At 43.1% G+C, this 18,871-nt stretch overlaps 2 protein-coding genes across 6 annotated transcripts in view; one reads left to right on the top strand and one right to left on the bottom strand.

Moving 5' to 3' along the window:
- CMSS1 (cms1 ribosomal small subunit homolog) overlaps positions 1 to 18,871 on the bottom strand; it is a 248,172-nt gene that overhangs the window by 36,756 nt on the left and 192,545 nt on the right. Inside the window, exon 2 of one of the 3 annotated variants that reach the window (XM_074807401.1) lies at positions 1,208 to 1,336. The exons of the other annotated variants lie outside the window; for them this stretch is intronic. Within the exon in view, the coding sequence (XP_074663502.1) occupies positions 1,208 to 1,336 (129 nt within the window). The remainder of the gene's footprint in view (positions 1 to 1,207; positions 1,337 to 18,871) is intronic. 3 annotated transcript variants of the gene reach the window in all.
- Positions 1 to 18,871, top strand: part of FILIP1L (filamin A interacting protein 1 like) — a 213,907-nt gene that overhangs the window by 4,298 nt on the left and 190,738 nt on the right. The window lies entirely within an intron of this gene.

Here is an 18,871-nt window from a genome sequence, read left to right as displayed (position 1 = left end):
TGGTGCTGGTCTCTTCTCTCAGAGAATTAGTGACAGAACAAGAGGGAACGGCTTTAAACTGCAACAGGGGAGGTTCAGACTGGACATGAGGAAAAAATGTTTCCCAGAAAGAGTAGTCAGAGAGTGGAATAGGCTGCCCAGGGAGGGGGTGGAGTCCCCATCCCTGGGTGTGTTTAAGGGTCGTTTGGATGAGCTGTTGGGGGATGTGGTGTAGGGGAGACCTTTGTAGAGTCGGGCTGAGGGTTGGACTCGATGATCCCGAGGGGCTTTTCCAACCTGAATGATTCTGTGATTCTGATTCTGTGTATAAACCTGCAGTACCACACTGCTTTCCAGCTGCGATTACCAGCTCCAAACTGGTGAAAACAGCAGGCAGACCACTGTCTGCTATACTCGTGCGTTACTTCTCACCCAAACATCTTTGTGGTCCCACTAAGTACAGTTCTATGGGCCTCAGGCCTTACTTCAGCGATTATTCAGGATTGGCACACAGTCCGTACAGTGAGATAAGGTCTGCTGTGCAGAGCCTCCACATAAAACCAGGAACCTGGGGTTTTCTCAGTGCAGGGGAAGGGGAGGCAGAAGGAGTTGCCCCACCTGCCCTCGGACACTGACCACCAGTGCAGCTGAGGACATGGCGGGTGCAGCCTGCTCTCCCCCTGCCACATCTGCATCTCTCCCTTGCGGTCACACAGATGCACCCATGGACACAGTTGTGTACAGACAAATGACGAAGTTGCAGGGGGTGGAGACCCACTCTCTATCCATTAACAGCAAAACATGGTAATTAGGCTAAGATGAAGCATCTCCTTTGAAAAATGCATTTATTTTATATGGACTTTCAGTTTGGCTAGATGAAACGGAGAGCAACTATGGCAGCTTTGCCTAAAAATGATGATGTGAATGAAATTAAACAACTGAAAGTAGTTTGCCTGGCATGTTGTAAAACAGCATGCAGAGGTATGAGACAGCATGTATATACCCAGAGCAGCAGCAGTTATCTATACTTGAAAATATGCTTTCAAATGTATTTAAAATTGAGGACATACAGCTGGCCACCTGCACGGATTGATTTCTCACTTGTATAGAGCTGTTCCCAACTCCAGGGTCAGTGACAGCTACGGAAGTAAGCTGCAAACAGAGCGCTCCAGTCGGCACACATTTCTTAGGGCAGTAAGGGAGGTACAGAGCACGCTCACAGACAGACCTTTGCTCCCTCGGGGGAGGTCAGCAGGAGCTCGGAGCCTGGGAAAGCACCAGCACAGCAGCGGCTGTGCTTTGCTGAAGCAGTTTCTCTGTAATGGTGTACACACGACTTTCTGCTGCTCTGTGACATCTGCCAAGGAAAAGGATTATATGTGAGGCTGAACCATATCAGTGCATTTCATCTGAAGATGAAGGTGGTTAACTTTAAAACAATTCCCAGTGAAAATCCCACCTATACAATGTGGCATAGTCACGCAGGGAGAAATAGTTAAAACTGGGGCTGTACAAAACTAAGACAAATTTCTTATCTTCCATTACATAAACCTAAATTCTTTCAATCCCAGCAGATTCACAGTGATCACTACTGGGGCTAAAACACCACAGCATCCAACAACACTGATTTTTTTTTTTTTGTCTCAAACATCAGAAAGTTTATATGCACAGCTGCAAAACTGTAAATTGAAATTTTATATAAAATGAAACTTGGACTAAACACAGTCCTGTTAAAATAAATCCTTGGAGGTGAACATTTCCATTTTTCACTAATAACCAGCTTTTTAGTATACCAATGGATACCTGGTCCTCAGGCATTCACTTGAACAGGAGACCAGTGTCCAATCTCTAGCACACAAATAACATTTGAAAAAAAAAACCACAAACAGTATTTACAACATGGTTGTATTTAGCACAGTACTCATGGAATTTTCTTAACTACTAATAATATTGCAGAAGAATACAAGAGCAAAGGATGAAAAGAATGTAAAATAATCCCCAAATGAATGACAAATGTTTTAGATACTTTCCCTACAAAGACAATTTAAAAATCACATGCAACATATAGTGACAAAGGCATTTTACATCAAGTCTTGTCTGTCTTTAAGAACACTCAAATAGAAAATGAGTGGCAGCCATTCTTCCTGTCACTATGTTTAATTCTGTTAACATAATGATTAGAGATGTCATCCAATACAACTTGATCCATACCATCGTATGTCCACTCACAATACCTGCCTGAAAGAGTGGGAAGACAAGGAAATCTCACTTGGGAAGAAAGTGGGGTGGTACAGGACGAGCTTGTCAGTATATGAGAAAAGGGAGGGTTGAGAGGCTGCACAAGGACTCACGTGCTCGAACACGGGCTGTTGCTGAGCAGTTTGTCTCACACAGCCAAGCCAACGGACTGCACGTTCCCCACTGTACGTTCACACACCCACCAGCACTGGCCCACTTAGAAGGCGAGACAGCTCAGGTTGCAGTGGACTTTCTCGATATAGATAAGTAGACACCACAAGACTGAAACTACATGACCTCTCAACTCTTCTGCAACAGGAAACTTGAGAGTCTTGCAGGGGGAAAAACAGGGCGTTCGCTCCCCCTCACAGCAACTTTCATCCAACCTCCAGCTGTCTGAGGTGGACAACATCTAGTCTAATTATAGGTTCCTTGAGCCTTCCCAGAGATTGTCCCCTTACGTGGGCAAAGAATCTCACTAATCTCTTTCAGAGCACAGATCGTCCTCCATTTTAGAATCTTCTTCTGCCCTACTGCAAATGTGCAAAGCGGGTTCCCTATCAAATTTGCTCCTTGCCAGTGAAACAAAAGGAAGAAATGCCAGGTTTCATCAAGAAATGCAGGGTATGAAATGACCACTGGAGAAGGCACAGTTAGCTGCTTCTCTATTGTCCTTTCCCGTGACGTGTAACTTAAAAAGAGCAATTAACACTGAAGGTATTTTTATTATTAAAGTGCAAAGCTATGGTATGTACTGAGCAGTTTGATACTTTACAGTTGTACTACATATATGAGTTGATATGCTGTGTTTTCTTTGCAGTTTGTGTACATACCCACTACACATGGTCAGAGGAGGGAATCCTAGAGGATTTCCTTGGATGAAAGTCAGGTGCATGTATGTGCTTTGTTATATTAAAGAGTTTGGGAGTACATTTCTCTACATCTGATAGGGACTGTTTAGCCTTTAGCAAATCACTAGCACTTCTTTCATCTCAGTTTGTCTTACTGCATAAAACAAAACACAGAAATATCCCTTAATGGCGTGTTTTGGAGCCTAAATAACATACGTAAAGTGCTATGGGATTTGTGAAGAAAGCACTATAGTAGAATAAAATAATAGTTGTTTATTATACTCAGACAGAAAGGACATGGAAGTCCCTTTCTTTAACCCTTGAAAAACCATTAGGGGTTTGAAAAATGCTTTTGAGAATCCTAATCAGTTGCATTCAGGTCATTAAGATTGAAAACCAAACTTGGGGCTCACTCTTAGAGAGACACAGCTCAGTGAGATCCCTTTTAATTTAGAGTTAAAATTCTCCAGTCTCAGTATCGACAGCCACAACCAAAGGCTCCTTTGTCATGTCTTTGCTATTCAGCAGCTTCTGGGAGAGTGTCCTGACATGAAACAAGAGAATGATAAGGGCTAGTCCTATCTAAAGGGTTTCACTACTGCATCCAGCTCAAGGACAAACTGATGACAGACTATGTAAAGGCAGGGTCAGAATACATGTGGTATGGGAGAGACAGAAGCAGTGCTTTATCTGCTCCCTGAAGTCTCAGCTCTGGAGACAGCTCAGAAGGCAGATGTCCTCTGGTATCCCATACGAACTCACACGCTGTGAATTCTTCATTTGAGACCCTGTTGGGAAACATATTCTCCTCCTGCTTGATTTACTGCAGAGTTGCTGATAAGGAAACCCCGGCGTAGCAGAACAGTACACACAACACAACAGGGACGAGATAGGCAGCACATCTGCAGAGGGGAGATTGGTGTCCTAGCCAAAGTTACAGAGAACAGCAATTGTAAAATAATCCCAGTCTTACAATATGGAAAACAGCATAGCCCTCAAATCAGAGATACTTTGTCTCTCACTTGGTCTTTGGCAGCAGAAAGAATGGCCATACACAATTAATACCACCAAACAGGGCCCGACATAGCTAAAAAAAATAAATCCTATGTACTGTCATGGTAATTTTATCCTTTTGTTTATTTTTTTAAACTGAACTAATTACTTAGCTCAACAATGGTCAGGACTGGAAGGCTGCACCAGGACTGTAATGAAGTTAAAACCCTGGGGAACAATTTTGATTATAGTGGAGGTTTCAGCTGACTACATTTTAATTAATCGGAGTAGCACGGCACTCTGAATTCCCAGGTATCCCATTTCAACCTGCAGACTAACATGACTTGGTTTCGGGCATATTTTAACATTGTTCTAATAAATTCTTCAACAGTTCTTTTAAGTCTCAGAGGTAATCTAATTTCTTTTTTATTTTATTATGGAGGCTTTCAATAGGCATTTCAACTATAAATTACTCAAATGATGTGGCTGCGGAATGCCAAAAATAGACTCAGAAACCAAATACCTCTTCAATACTTGTATTAATTAAAAGCACAGTGAATTTTCTAATTACAAAAGAAGTTTTTTCATATCAATAAAGCATTTTAAAATGGTTCTCTATTATAATAAAGACAAGTCACAGTGGCATTCAGTTAAAAAGCTCAGCAGTGAGCCAGCATAATAATATTAGATATCATCCACTATAGGATAAACACATAAGTTGTCAATGTCAAGAGAAAAGCAGGATGTTCAGGGTTCAACACATGGTGTGGTGTCTACATTATCTGTATAATCCAGGCTTAAGTGAGCCATGCTTAAGGACCGACAAAGCATGCACAGAAATATGTGGCAAATGAAGAACCAGATCCCAAAACAAGCAAGTTTTGAGCTAATGCATCATAAGACCCAGCAGAGATGGTGTAATCCGTATCTTTAAATTCATAAAGCATGTACTTTTTCCTTTGGATTCTCCTCTTCATCCTGAATTCACCAGCAGTTTTCTACTGTATGGAAACAAGAATGTTAAACTGCCCAGGACTGTCCCGGTTTCTACTGACACGCTGCAGTCCCCAACATCAGTTAAATGTGACCTTCAGAGGTGGCTGTACGTCCAGCAGCAGTAGTAAATACCGGATCTTCCTCCAAGAGGGATGTAAAAACCAGAAAAAGATCCAAACATTACGAAAGAACCAGGGGAAAAACCTGAAGACAGCCATCAAGCAGAGAGGACTAAATGCAAGGACAAGGCAGAAGCTAGTGGCAGCAAAGGGGATGAGGACAACAGAGGTGGAGCTCTAGCTCTGAGCCAGTACACTTCTCCATGCCGATCATGTAGAAAATGCTTTGTTTTCTACAAAAACCAACCCCGTCCCTTTCTCAGTGGGGTGAGCCGCTGCACCACCCGCTCAGCATTGGGGAGCTGGTCCCTGGTCCCCGCGCGGGGGCACGGCAGAGGGGGGAACTCCTGCTGGCTCAAGGCACTCTGTCCTACAGCTGTAGAAACATACTTGCTCCCAGCAGCACCTACCCCTAACTAAGGGGTACCGAGCCCCGCGCTGCCACACCACGAGGCCAAATGCAGCCAGCCCACCGCTGCCAGTTGTCCACTTCCATTACCTAAATCTTTTGAGAAGATAGGCACCATAATTATGACTTCTCCCCTACATAAGAAAAGGCTGGGGGCAAGAAACAGTAACTTCACATGGTCCCTTACCCCTGTGTATCCATACAGCTGCTAAAACCCAACCTGAAATACAATAAAATACCAACTAGATTAGTTTTCCAGGGTGAAACTCTTCTGTATAGGATAAAAAAAGGGGGTATCTCACTCCTGTGTAGAAGCAATCGTGACTTAAGAGAATGAGAATGGATTTCCTTTGACAATGGGAAAGGTACAGACCAGAGCTCACATCTCTGGCAAGACATCTAGTTCAGCAGTCACTACTTTCCTTCAGCTTCTGTTAACCTAACAGTACTACAGATACTCTATTTTACAGGTGTCATTACCACTAATATAACAGGAACAATTTGCTACAGTAAATAACCACAGAATTGGGTAAAGGCAATGGCATTCTCAGGAGCATGTAAAATAATTCCAGGCTGGAAACCAGTCATTCATGCCTAGCAGTAATTGTTTGTGAAACCAGCACTTCAAGAGTTTGGACTGAAAACCTCAAAGAGGAAAAAGCATCAAAGTATTGCCACAGACCAATGCGCAGAATGTGCCTTTTTGATTTGGAGAGGCAGTTTCTGCACAGATTTGCAAGCCTGAAGCATTTTTTTTAATTCTTTTTTTTTTTTTCCACACTGAGCGGCCGACTACTCAGTTCAGGTTTCAGAAGAGCTCAAGTGATGTATTTAACACCCGCTGGGTACACCCCACTTACAGCCTGTTCAAACCAGAAGGAAAGGAACAGCTTCTATCGCTCTCCCTGCCTCAGGTTAAGCACCAGCAGTGGGAAACCCCCACCAGGAGCGTGTGAAAGTACCAGCACTCACATGCTGCAGCCTCCAGTAATCTAGAATTCCCCTCCTAATTTTCTATTCTTCACTCATCTTTTCTTTTGCCTTTTAATTGCATCCAAGGATGAGCAAAGGTAAATAACACGGTGCACTTTACCTGGGGCTGACCCTAAAAGCCACCTGAAAACTGCAAGCTTGGGCAGATCCTAGCCAGGATCTCTGAAGCAAGCCCAAAACAGCCTGAGCCTACCGAGCCTTATCACTCCACAGCTCTGAACAACACTGGCTGCTAAATGAGCTCCTCGGCAATATCAAGAGTGACTAATGTCCCAGGGTTCTCTACATGGCAGTCATTGAAAAAGGGAAGATAAATTAAAGGAGGGTGGGAAGTTGAAGCATGCCACCCTCTGGCCTAGGTGATCTTGACAGAAGCCAGGTTTTCTCAGCTCCCCTTAAGCTTAGAGCCCCAGGAAACATACCTTGACAGGAAGTTTGCCCTAAAAAGGTTGCAGGTAAACACGTGGCTGTGTTAAAAGTCACCCAGCTCTGGCTACTAGTCCTGGAGTTGCTGAATGCAGGGTAGGACGCAGCAGTATTTCTGAAAATAGGGAGGGAGAGCTTCTTCCAGGCAGAGAATTATTTGTCTTTACTCTTGCACCAGTAAGAGTACCAGTGCACCAGCATGGTACCAGTAAACAGCACCAGTGCTTTATGAACATAGTAACAAAGATGTTCATGACTCCAAACTGTATCTATCATGAGAACTCCTGTCCCAAAAGAGAAAGCAACAAAGAAAATGCTGCCTTAGTACAAGCATTGGTTTTTCTGGGTTTGGTTCGGGTTTTTTTTAAAACTAGAGAATATGTACATCTCCTTCTCCTTAAATTGCTCATGCAAGTGTTGGGAGCAGAGACTGCATTTGAAACAACTGAATCACAAGCATACCTAACAAGGAAGACTTGCGGGGATGAGGGGGAAACTACACGCGCAAGAGTCTTCAAGCTGCCTACACATGCAGCAGCTGCCTCCCGCAGGGTCACTGGAAAAATCCATTCAGTCATTCTGATTGCTTCTAAGAGCAAGTAAAATACAGACAAAAATAAGGGCACTGGGTGGGGGGAACACATCTCAGACAAAGCAAGGCATTTTTGGATAGACTCAGACAGTTTCTGGCCTATTTTAACACCACTTAAGATCAGCAGAAACGATGTGGAGGAGGATCATTTTTGCCTCCACCATTTGAGGAAGATGAAGATCATGGCTTCATTGCACAGACCAGCCTCAGTAGGACAGTAACACACAAGGTGCAAGGGAGGTGGGTCAAGTCTCCAACCTGTGTTCAACGCAGAAAGCATTCAAGAGATGAAACAATTCTCTTTTTCACCTCCAGGTTAGAGATGGGAAGCAGAAGTGACTGCACAGGATTTTCATTCAAAAAACTGCCACTGTTCTGGTTTGTCAGTCAAGACTTCTGTTAGCTCACAGTACCCTTGTGTACTCTGCTAAAGAAGCAGGACACAAAGTTCTTTCTGCTGTATTCCTGTGTTGAATTATGGGGTCATTTTTCAAAGAGAGTTTTGAAGCGTGCAGAGCTAGGAGTTGGCCGTGATCAGAAGCCCACAGATCTGTCTGCTGCATTCAACACATTCAATTCAGTCGACTACAAGGTGCGAGCAACTTGCCCGCAGGACCAACCAGGAGTCGATCTGAATCTGTCTCAGATGGTTCATCTCATTCTTCTCAGGAGGCCCAAAGTAGGCAGCTGCTCCTCCTCACTAGGAGTGCTTGCCACGGCATCTCAACAGATTAGGCTCCATTCCCCATGAAGCTATACATTATTAATCTTATCTGAAGCAGACAGTGCTGACGCCCAGCTTCCTCAGCGTCTGGAAGAATACCAGCTGTCTCCCAGCTCAGGCTGAATAAATGGAGAGAATATGTGCATGCATCAAGGAAATAATTTCTTAAAATTTTGCAGGATTCAGAATCCTTCCCCTCTTCCCTATGCACTATCACAGCAACTGCCTAGGATTCACACCCCACTCCATCTCTCTGCATGCCCAGATGCAATAGATTCCTTTCTGTATCTTCTGCTTACAAGATAACTGTGCCACTTCCTCTCAGACAGCCCATCCACCGGGGTTTTTTTGGGATGGGTTACTGCAAGACTGTCTTTATCAGACCAACAGAAGGAGATGCCCAGATCATGCAGCCAGTGGAAGACAGGACAGCACACCTCCCAAAGCAGAGGGACAGACACTGAAGAAAATTATTGTACTCAACAATTCCTTAGCTTTTACCTCTTGGAAGTCATTCATGGGCTTGGTTCTAAGGCTCAACAATCTCTGTGGTCCTTTTTCTTCATCAGCCTTAGATCATTACAACCAATAGATACCACATAGTTGCCAGTGTTGTAAATAAAAAAGTTCATTTCTACTGAAAGGCAACCAAGTTGAGGAAGAACCTTTTACCTTGAACTTAAGAACTGCTCTGTAAGGGGTACGGGATAAGACTCGTATTCATCTGTCCCTCTTAAAAGTGGTCACAATCAACTGGATGGCAAATTACAAAAAACCCAGGAAGAAATGGATCTTTACTGACTTACAGATCTCTCAAAGCCTCTAACAATCTCAAAAATGTTTTAATGGTTGTATAGGGATGGCATAGACTGGTGCAATACAAATACATGGCTTGACAGGTAGGTTAAGCCCTTAAAAACCAAAAACCACTAGGCACTGTAGCTAATTTTGCACCAGCAACTTCTTTCTTGGACCAGTTTTGCATTTCAGGATGCAGTCCAGCAGTGAGTTGGTTTATGAACAATCACATCAAGAAATACATATTGCATATCCCATCCTCTCAAGAAAAATACGGGTCTACTGTGGCAACATTACATGTGAGGAAGCACTATTTTTAAATAAAAGCCTTTCACTCTGGGGTAGAACGATTTCCAAACAGTTTTTGATCCCCTAAATAAAAAAAAAAAAAAACCAAGACTTTGCTAGCAAGTGTGAAAGTGTTCTACAATTTGAAGTGTTACAGCCAAGCTGATGAAAGATCATTCAAGCAAGCTTAATGGCTCGCATTTCACTGTACAGATCGACACACAATGTGCAGGTCTAATAAAACTACATTATTTGTTATTATGGAAAATCACTAATTCTACTCACTATTTCCCACAGGTTTACAGCACTAATAAATCTGGATTCGTGTCATTAATCTCTAGAATTAATGACTGACAACCAGTAAGAGTGCAATAGGTGGTGATTAAAGCAATAGAAATGCCCCATAATACAGGTGTTATTGCCTTTGTGTGGGGAGGCACCGTGTGGTAAGTGAATATTAACTTCAAACATCCAGCTCATTTTACACAGTTGGGCTCTCCAATGAAAGCTGAAATTGGAGCATGTTAGTGTAATAACATGCTCCCAAGATTTTTTTTTTCTTTTATATCAGTAATTATAATGAAACATTATGGCTGAATAGTATTTATATCATCAAAATAATATTACATCATCAAAACAAGATGACATCGTTACTTTTATTTTCTAAAGCTTGTCTTTGGCAAAGCAAGTCATCCGTTCTCTCAGATACTGTTTAGCAAGCAAGACTAGTAGATTAAGCTGTTTACCTCCTCAAGTGCTGTGCTTTTTACACTGCCATATTTACCACGTACCTTCAGGCAGGGCAAAAAAAAACTGACTTAAATCTGTGGTTGCCTCAGAGCTGTCTGACAGGCCTCTTTATGCCTCTTGGAGTAGGCTGATAGTTTTGTAGGATGAAGCCCCAGGTTTAATCCTGAGTAGAAGTACTTGAAAAATTAAAGATTTCCAAGTAGAAGGCTGAAACATATTACACATCCATACTCAAATTCCACAAGGCAAACCTATTCATATATATTTACCTGGCAAGTATGTACGAGGGTGTTTGTTTATCATGGTAGCAAGGGAAGATTAGAGAAGCACGTGGATCTCATCAAATTAGCTAGAGTTTATAGGCTTCCCCACGCTCGTATCTGGCTTTGACCCTTAGAGTCGTCTGTGTACTTCTATTAGGATACATTCACTAAGCCTTCATCACAAGGCAACGACAATCAGTTTCCTCCATTACCTGATTTCCAATTAACCAGTGGTCTTAAGAGTCTGATGTATCACATACTAATGTAGAGAGTTGGAGCCAAGATCTGCCTGTTTATAAAGGACAGAAAGCAATTTAAATCTACACTAATAGAGAGAGTTTGATTTTAATTACACTAGATGCAGTATTTGTCCAAGCAAAAGCACGAGGGGAGTACATTAAAAAACAAACCAACCCCCCCCAAAACTTGGCTGTTGAAAGAAAGTTATGGTCACATCTCTCACGTTAGAAATGTTGACAAAAGAGTTCAGAGTTGCTGCCAAGGTTATTGTCACCCTGAATATGTACTGGCTGTTCAGACTCCAGTCACAAGATGTAAAAAATAAAACATTTAGTTCTGTATAGATCTGTTACTTCATGTAAAATTAAACAAGTTGTTTGCTTTTTTTTGCTGTTTTGTTAAAACCAACCACCATTCAGCATGTGTTTAGAAGAATACACATCTTTCAGGAGTCTTTTAATCAATCATAGCAATTTGTAATCCCATTTCAAAAATAAATATTCAGAGGTCATGTAAGCAATGAACTCAAAGAATGGCTTAGATCCAGGCATTGTGTAGACTGAATGATGTGATCCTCCAGACATTTTTCTGCCCATGTGGTGCCATCAAAGAATTTTGGGTTTTTTTTAAACAACATGACAAAAATTAGGGAAGGAAGGAAAGAAAGAGACATATGAGGAACTGAGAACTGTGAAATGAGACAGGGGTAATGCAAGAAGGGTCATATCCCACCACTCAAACATAAGACAGCAGAAGGGAAGGAATGAAATAAAAAGAAAGGCCAGAACAGCAACGGCAGCTGGGTCTTTCCTTGGAAAAAGCTTATGACCAAAATTAAAAGGGTCCCTGTCCATGGCAGGGGTGTTGGAACTAGATGACCTTTAAGGTCCCCTCCAATCCAAACCACTCTATGATTATATGATTCTAAACCAAAAAACAGCTCTCACACTTCTCCTCAGACATCAGCTACTCTCTGTACTCTCTTGCTCTCACTATTTTGGATAAGACTTTTACTAGACAACCTTTTTGAGTTGCCCAGTTGGACCGTGAGGTGCTTGAGGAAAGTGCTGAGGGCTCAGCTGTCATCCCAGCATTAAGTGTGGCTGGCAAAATACTCTGCTCCACTAATTATCTTTCCTTGATCAAAGAACTTCCTGGGGGTCAAGGAAAAGGGGAGGGAGAAACACCACCTTGTTGTTGAGAAATTATCTCCCATTTCAGACCACAGGACAACTCTAGAAACGTGCTGTCTCTGCTTCAGTTCAGAGCACAAGAGACTGAGGCATCTTCTGATTTTGACAGCCACGCAAAAGACCTTCTTCCCTGTCCTTGCCACCAACCACGCCAGGTCACTGTAGCAATCTGCAGCAATATACTTCACTGGGCTACTCTGCTAAATTAGTTGCAGATGCTTCTGGAGTAAATCTTTCCTTAGTCGTATGGTTCAGAAAAAAATGAACTGGAAAAGTCTGCTTCATAGGCTTCATATCAGCCACAAAAAATGCATGAAATCGTGAAGTCAAGCCCAAAGCCCCCTAGAGAATACTGGAGCACCACTGTCACATCCCCATTTTCCAATTTCATCCACTCAGCTGAAAGGCTGTTTAAAACCAACATTTCTGGGGACAAAGAAAATCTCATTTCATTCTTCTCTCATTATTGAAGCGTGGCTGAAACCTTCTATTCTCAGAACAGCCAAAAATAAATAAATGCTGGTACATGTAGGGAAATTTTAGCCTCTGAAGTGGAATTTCTCACAAGAACTTTTGAGCAGCTGAAGATGTGGGAAGGGACACCATTAGTTGCTCTCAGCTAAGCAGTTCCTACCATGATTATATGGATCCCCTTTAAAGTCCATTTGCACAAAAGGAGGTGAGTCTGTCAGTAAATAGCAGAGTAATTTATCACCACACCCATAAACCTCTCTTCCTAGAACTGCCATACACCTGGATATTGTCCATGAAAGCAGACCCCATGCTCAAGGTTAATGCCATCTAAGGCCTCTTGTAACTCCAGCTCTGTTTCAGACCCTGAGATGCCATTTCTTAGCAGCATGACACGGGCCATCGCGCTGGAAGTCAATCTGTTTCTGGGAAATGCCCTTGCACTTCTACTCCTGATTCTTCTCCTCCTTTCTCAGGTTTACCTTTGTAGCTAAAAAGCTTGTTTGGTGCTCCAACTCACCTACACCATGAGTTAAAATGTTAAACATGAAACCCTTAGTATATCATTTTGGGTTGAAGGCTGAGATTGAGGATTGCATAAAACCCTGGATGCTCAAGCTATGGCTTAAAACTACAAATTACAGCCCTTTTTCCCAGCACCTTCTGTATTTATAATGGAAAGAATACTACAAAGCTTATCAGGAAAAAAATTTCTATATAGGTAGAGTGATATTCCAGAGGACAGCCATAATCTCTAACTCAAGCAGGTATGGCAAAGCACAGAACTGTAAGATGATTTTCCTCAAATCACATACCAAGTTAATGGCAAAGCCAGGAACAGTATGGAAATCTCACTAACATGGTAAAACATCAATAAGCCCACGTGTGGCTTTTCTGCTTCTTTACTGTATGTGTCTCTACATCTACTTATTTTTCACATGCTGCTTATGCAAGACTGAACTACGCCTCCCCCACACTTGGGAAGTGTTACATGTTAACTGCCTGTTATTTTCACTGACTGAATTACCACCAGAGTGGGAATCATACCTCTCAATAGCCTTGGTTCAATGAAAATCCCAAGCCTTTATGCTTGCAGTTACTGTATTTCTCTTACGATTACTAGAAATATTACCATATTTCTCTTATTTCTGAAAACTTGTGGTTAAACAGGACAAATCTCCCACCTGCCACTTCCTAGCTGTGAGGTAGCCTCTCCAGGCGCCCACTGCGCTGAACCACAAGGATAAGCTTGAGCGACAAGTTAGACTCACAAAAAAAGGATAAGAAAGCCATTGAGGGTCCCCTGCAGTGTTAGCGGCACCCAGGCAGGGAAGCTCAAACACGCAGGGTGAGAGAAGCTGCGGTACTCCTCCTGCTCCCTGCCTTGCACGTGCAAGATCCCTGTTTCTCAGGACACTGTCAGCAACTCCGTGTCCCACACAGAGCCCATAACGTGTGCCCACTGTCCACCCCCTTTGCTTTGCTTCTTTGGCAAACGAGGCTTTTATGTGATGAGCACAGTATCTATATATGTATGTCTACGGCTGTGTGCTGATCCCAGAGGTTTTGTCTCGACCCACAGTCATTACACCAAGGTTTGAGAAAGGGCTGGAGAAAGCAAATTCTTGCAAGTTCTTACAAGTTTTGTGACAATAGGCAGGGAGGCGATTCTACAATTACCCTCGTGGAAGGCAAAGCTGGCATATGTGATCCCAGAGAAAGGGGAGAATCCCAGCAAATTCCTCAACCATGGGAAAAGTTTCAGCTGAGACTCACAGTCAACCACTGGACACAAATTTATAGGAAAGTACGCATGTTCAACCCCAGTGCTAAGAAAACTACTCATCTGGCTAGGCAGGCCCTGTAAAACAGTCGTTTGCATGATTTATTCCATTCTTTCTTCTAAGAAATCTTTCCCAGGACTGGAACAGAAGGAAGCAAACTGGTGAGTGACACACACATTTGCTAAAGGAAGGATCTTTATAAAAGCAGATTTTATATTTTTCAAATGAAGAAGAAAAAAAGCCAGTGACAGGGTGTGGCAAGGGATCCTGTTTGTTTCTAAGCCTGTCTTTTCAAACACTTTGCATGCGTATACTTTCAAATACAGAAAATCATCCATTCTGAAATGGGCACAGGGTAGAGCCAACATAGGTATTTTGGGATAGCTGAGTTTTTCCTTGAGGTCTGTATATCAGAACAGAGATACCTATTCCGAATATTTTAATCCCACATTCCCAGCGAGCACAGGCCATGGCTCCTTAAGGGGGGAAAGGGGAAGTCTGACCCCCATTATCACCCCTACTCAAGTCCTGCCCCCGTTCAGCCCCCACAAACCAACCTGGCCATGACCCCTTTACTCATGCTCTTTACCGCTAACCTTGCTATGATGATCCAAGGCAGCCACAGAGCAAACGGAAGCCACTCACCTGGCAGATCCTCAGGCCCTTGTGGGAAGCAGGCAGTGACCTTTTCAGCAAGCAAAAACTACAGCAGGAAGACAGTGCTTGAACAAACCTTATCATGCGATAGAAAACTTCCTCACTGGCATAATAATGCAAGGGGAGACTATTTCCCACCAGCAGTTTACTGTATGAGGATGTAGCCTCAGTACAAAAGGACAGATGAACTTCCAGGCTAAAACAGTTGTGCCAGACCACAGCATGCCCAGCCCAGGGGTTCAGACCTGGCCGGCACCCATCACGCTGCCCCCCCCAGCAGTACTGCGAGAACCAGGGATGAACGGCGCAGACAGCCCCTGGGATACAGGCAGCACACTACAGAGGAAGGAGACTCGGACACATGACCCTGCCCACAGGGTCTCACCAGTTAGTGAGAACTGAGCTTTGCTGCACTTTCTCTTGAACCTTCACCCTCCCAGAACCGGCACAGACAGTATGGCAGGAGAGTATCGCAGGACAGCTGTGGACTCCCAACAGCTCTGTCCACCTACCTCAACTGCATAAGTCTTGCTACCTAATGCCACCACCTTCTCTCCACCTCACAGACAGCTTCCTTTCTTTCCCCCTGTAAAAATCTGAATGCTTTTTTTCACAAGGAGAAATTACCAACATTGATAGAATTCTTACATCACTTGATTTTAAAAAGCTTTCTGTTTGCACTAAATATATCTCTATCTACACCAAGCCTCCATGACTCAATCTCTATCTATAAATACTTTAATGGGATTTATTCCATTTATTTTCTAGTTTCCCAGGTGATGACATGACAGACCTTCAACCTGGTCTTGCGCAATCAGCATAGGAGAGGTCACTGAATTGGCAATAACAAAGTATTTGAGAGCCAGCAACAGGGAGAGGGAGTTCAGACATTTGATGGTAATGCACTAGCACACATGCCTGCTTCCCTCCTCAAAGACTCCAGCATAAGAAAAAGCCTTAGGAGCAGGTCCTTCACACCGTAATCTCCTACACTGTTTTGATCTGGTTACTTAAGCACAGGTTTGATTTGCTTGCCTTCACCTGCAGCTAACGTGCAACAGGGACAAAGATCTGGTGTCTGAAGTCTAGAGAAAGAACCAAAATATAACAGTTCCTATACCTCTGTGAAACTTGTAATAGACAATCAGGCAAGGACCCCAGTTTAATCGTTTTGCCCTGGTTTGCTCTTGCTTTCATGCTCCCCAAGTTGACAGCCACCTCCCATTTTAGGGTGAACATGCATTTCTTGCCATGACAGGCTTCGGGCCTGCCTGCCACCACTAAAACGGGCACCGTGCGCCTCTTCCACAGCACCCAACGGACCAACTGTTTCAGAAAAGTTCTTCTGCCAGGGCTAGGTCCCGACACTGGCAGTGAATATGGGCTACAGGGGACTCCTGAGCAAGCCAGACCTCTGATGTGAGAAGGAATGCACCAGAAAGGCACTTGTGTGAGGCAAGAGGATGGGAGAATGCTTCTCCCCAGTAATACTGGGAACTTGAAAAGGCTGGAATTTGGCCTAGAGAAATGCACAGGCTGTAACTTTTTTTTTTTTCTTCTAAAAAACCCCTCCTCCATTCATGAACTCCTGCACAGCAACATGACACCCCTGAGTGGGAAGCTCAACAAAACACTTAAACTTCTCTTTGCCCCGGAGACCCTGGTTAGCTCACCAGAACACGGGAATCTATATTGAAGAAAAAAGCAGCAAAATATTTTTAAAACATCAATTCAAATCCAGACCAGTTCTCCCTCCTCAGTAAGGCCCCGTGTAGCTGCTCCTGTTAGCAAGGCACTGGAAGGGCTGATATTTCAGGCTGTTCTTCAGCAATGCTGTACAATCCCTGGCTTTGAAGCAAGCCTGACAATCAGCCACTTTGCTCTGCTTGCACACAAACCCAAGTTGAGTAACCTGAGGAGACATTAGCAACTCAACACTCACCGCAATTTCAGGTCGTGGTCTGACCAAGTGGCACAAGCACTTAACCACAGCACGCTGTGCACACTAATCCCTCCCTGAGATTTCATGTCAGCTCCCACTGTGAATCAGCACAGATGGCAATGGATTTTGGCTTAACGAGCCGACTCAATTGCACTTGCACTTTTTGGAGCGGGGAAGATTATCATTCCTACCTAAATTGCACCATGATCCTGACTGCAGTCTGCCAGCCTCCCCTGAATGGTACGTGCAGCCAGGGCTGTCACAGCTGGGACTGCCTGGAAGGCTCAGCCGTTCCCTTCAGGGGAAAACACGGAAGGACTTGATGTCATTCACACGTTACCTGACTCTGATGAGTGAACTTGCTGGCAGCCAAACACAACACAACAGTGGCACTTTAAAAGAAGTGTTCAGGACATGTTTTTCATTACCACAGTCAAGCCAAACACACCACTGACATCTCCACCTTATCCCATGGTGCAACAGACATTAACCTGCTAAAGTGATAGCAACACATGGATGATGAAAACATTCCATCCATGGACTGGACTATGCTGAACACTGTGAGGATACATCAGGTTACATATTTTCTGTACCCCAAAGTGTTTTTTCATGGCACATTAGACTTTCTGATCTTTTTTTTTTTTAATTAACAATTGTGCTCAAGCTCCCTGGGGCTTCTTTTTTGCAACAAGGTAGAACTTCACAAGTATAAAACTCAGTTCAAATAAAATAAAGAAAAAAGACAACAACCCTTCCAATAGTTTTTCCTCCAAAAGGAATGCATTTTTTCCTTATGTCTTCTGATTCCCTCTGCACCTTCTTCGCTTTAAAAATATGACAGTAGAAATGGATAGTCCAACTAATCAGGACTTCAGTAACACACCACAAGGCACTTATTTACAACATTGACACTGTAGGTCCAACAGGGCACAGAAAAACAATTCATTTGACTTCCCTATCCAGAAAAGCCAGGCACTTTGAGAGGTGCTCATGGCATTTACAGCTGGCTGGTTGGAGGGAGCTGTGGATAACATCTGTTCAAAGCAAGGCTCCTACTCACTCACCTAGATTAGGAGCAAGTCTTTTAACCACTCTACTTAAGAGCAAAGGTTTTGGAGGAATGACTGTTCTTGATGGGTATGCCAACAAACTAATAGCTCTGCCAGCACCGAAGGAATCAGTTATCTGAAGACAAGACATTGCACAGTGTCACTTCTAAAACCAAGTCAGTTATTTCCTTCCAACCAGTATCTGAATGTTGCCAACAGCAATAAGAAAAGTATTCAAAGAGAAAAAATAAGGAAGCACAAACATGGGGATTAGCTGGAAAATTAGACAGGTTTTTTTTATTACCGTTACAATTTTTAATTGCAAATGGAGTCAGAACACATTCTCCTAGTGACAATGTAATTTAAGCAGTCTATTATTCAGTATTCTGTTGAAACAACATTTTGCAAAATGTTAACCTCCACTGCAGGTTCACCCCCCTATCCCAACCCCAATACACTCGTTCCAAAAAACCACTATATTTAATCCCCAAGTTTATAAAGCAGATAACATAAATGCTATTGCACTCAAGTCTAGGGAATTAGTAGCACAGTACTCTTGAAACCTCTTAAGGAAACTTGTGCTGGGATAATATTTAAGACTTTAGTCCCCAAAGTAACATTTCTTAAATGACCTCAAGCCTAAAGCTACCTAAGTTGCATCAAAGCTGCTCAGACATGTTGTTGCTGGCATCAGCTCAAGTTCTTTTAAAATATAGTTAAGATGTGCAATAAATAGAGAACAATGAAGTCACCACATGAGAAAGATTTTAAGAAGTTACCTATCAGAAAAATCAAGGCAGACCTTGCATATAAACATAAGCAGTCATTTTAAAGGGTGGCTGCGTGCCCTCCTCACCCGGAGCTTGCTCAGCCATTATGCTGTTCAAAGCACTGCATGTCTTACCCTCCAGCTGTGTTAAGATGCTATTGATCAAGGACAAAGATACACGTTAATATGTAACCTGCCAGAGGTGTTTGAAATTCCATCTGATCCAGATCAAAGGAAAAAATTCCTCACCCTTATTACAGAGTGTAAAAAGTTACCAAATGCCCCCAAGTGGGATGGCTGTGCCTCTGGAATAACGCCTGCCCCCACTGCAACACCATGTGCTCCAG

The sequence above is a fragment of the Strix aluco genome, chromosome 2 (genome assembly GCF_031877795.1).
Source record: "Strix aluco isolate bStrAlu1 chromosome 2, bStrAlu1.hap1, whole genome shotgun sequence".
NCBI classification, from domain to species: domain Eukaryota; kingdom Metazoa; phylum Chordata; class Aves; order Strigiformes; family Strigidae; genus Strix; species Strix aluco.
Note: the sequence above shows the minus strand (reverse complement) of the source record. Positions and strands in the feature narration are given on the sequence as shown.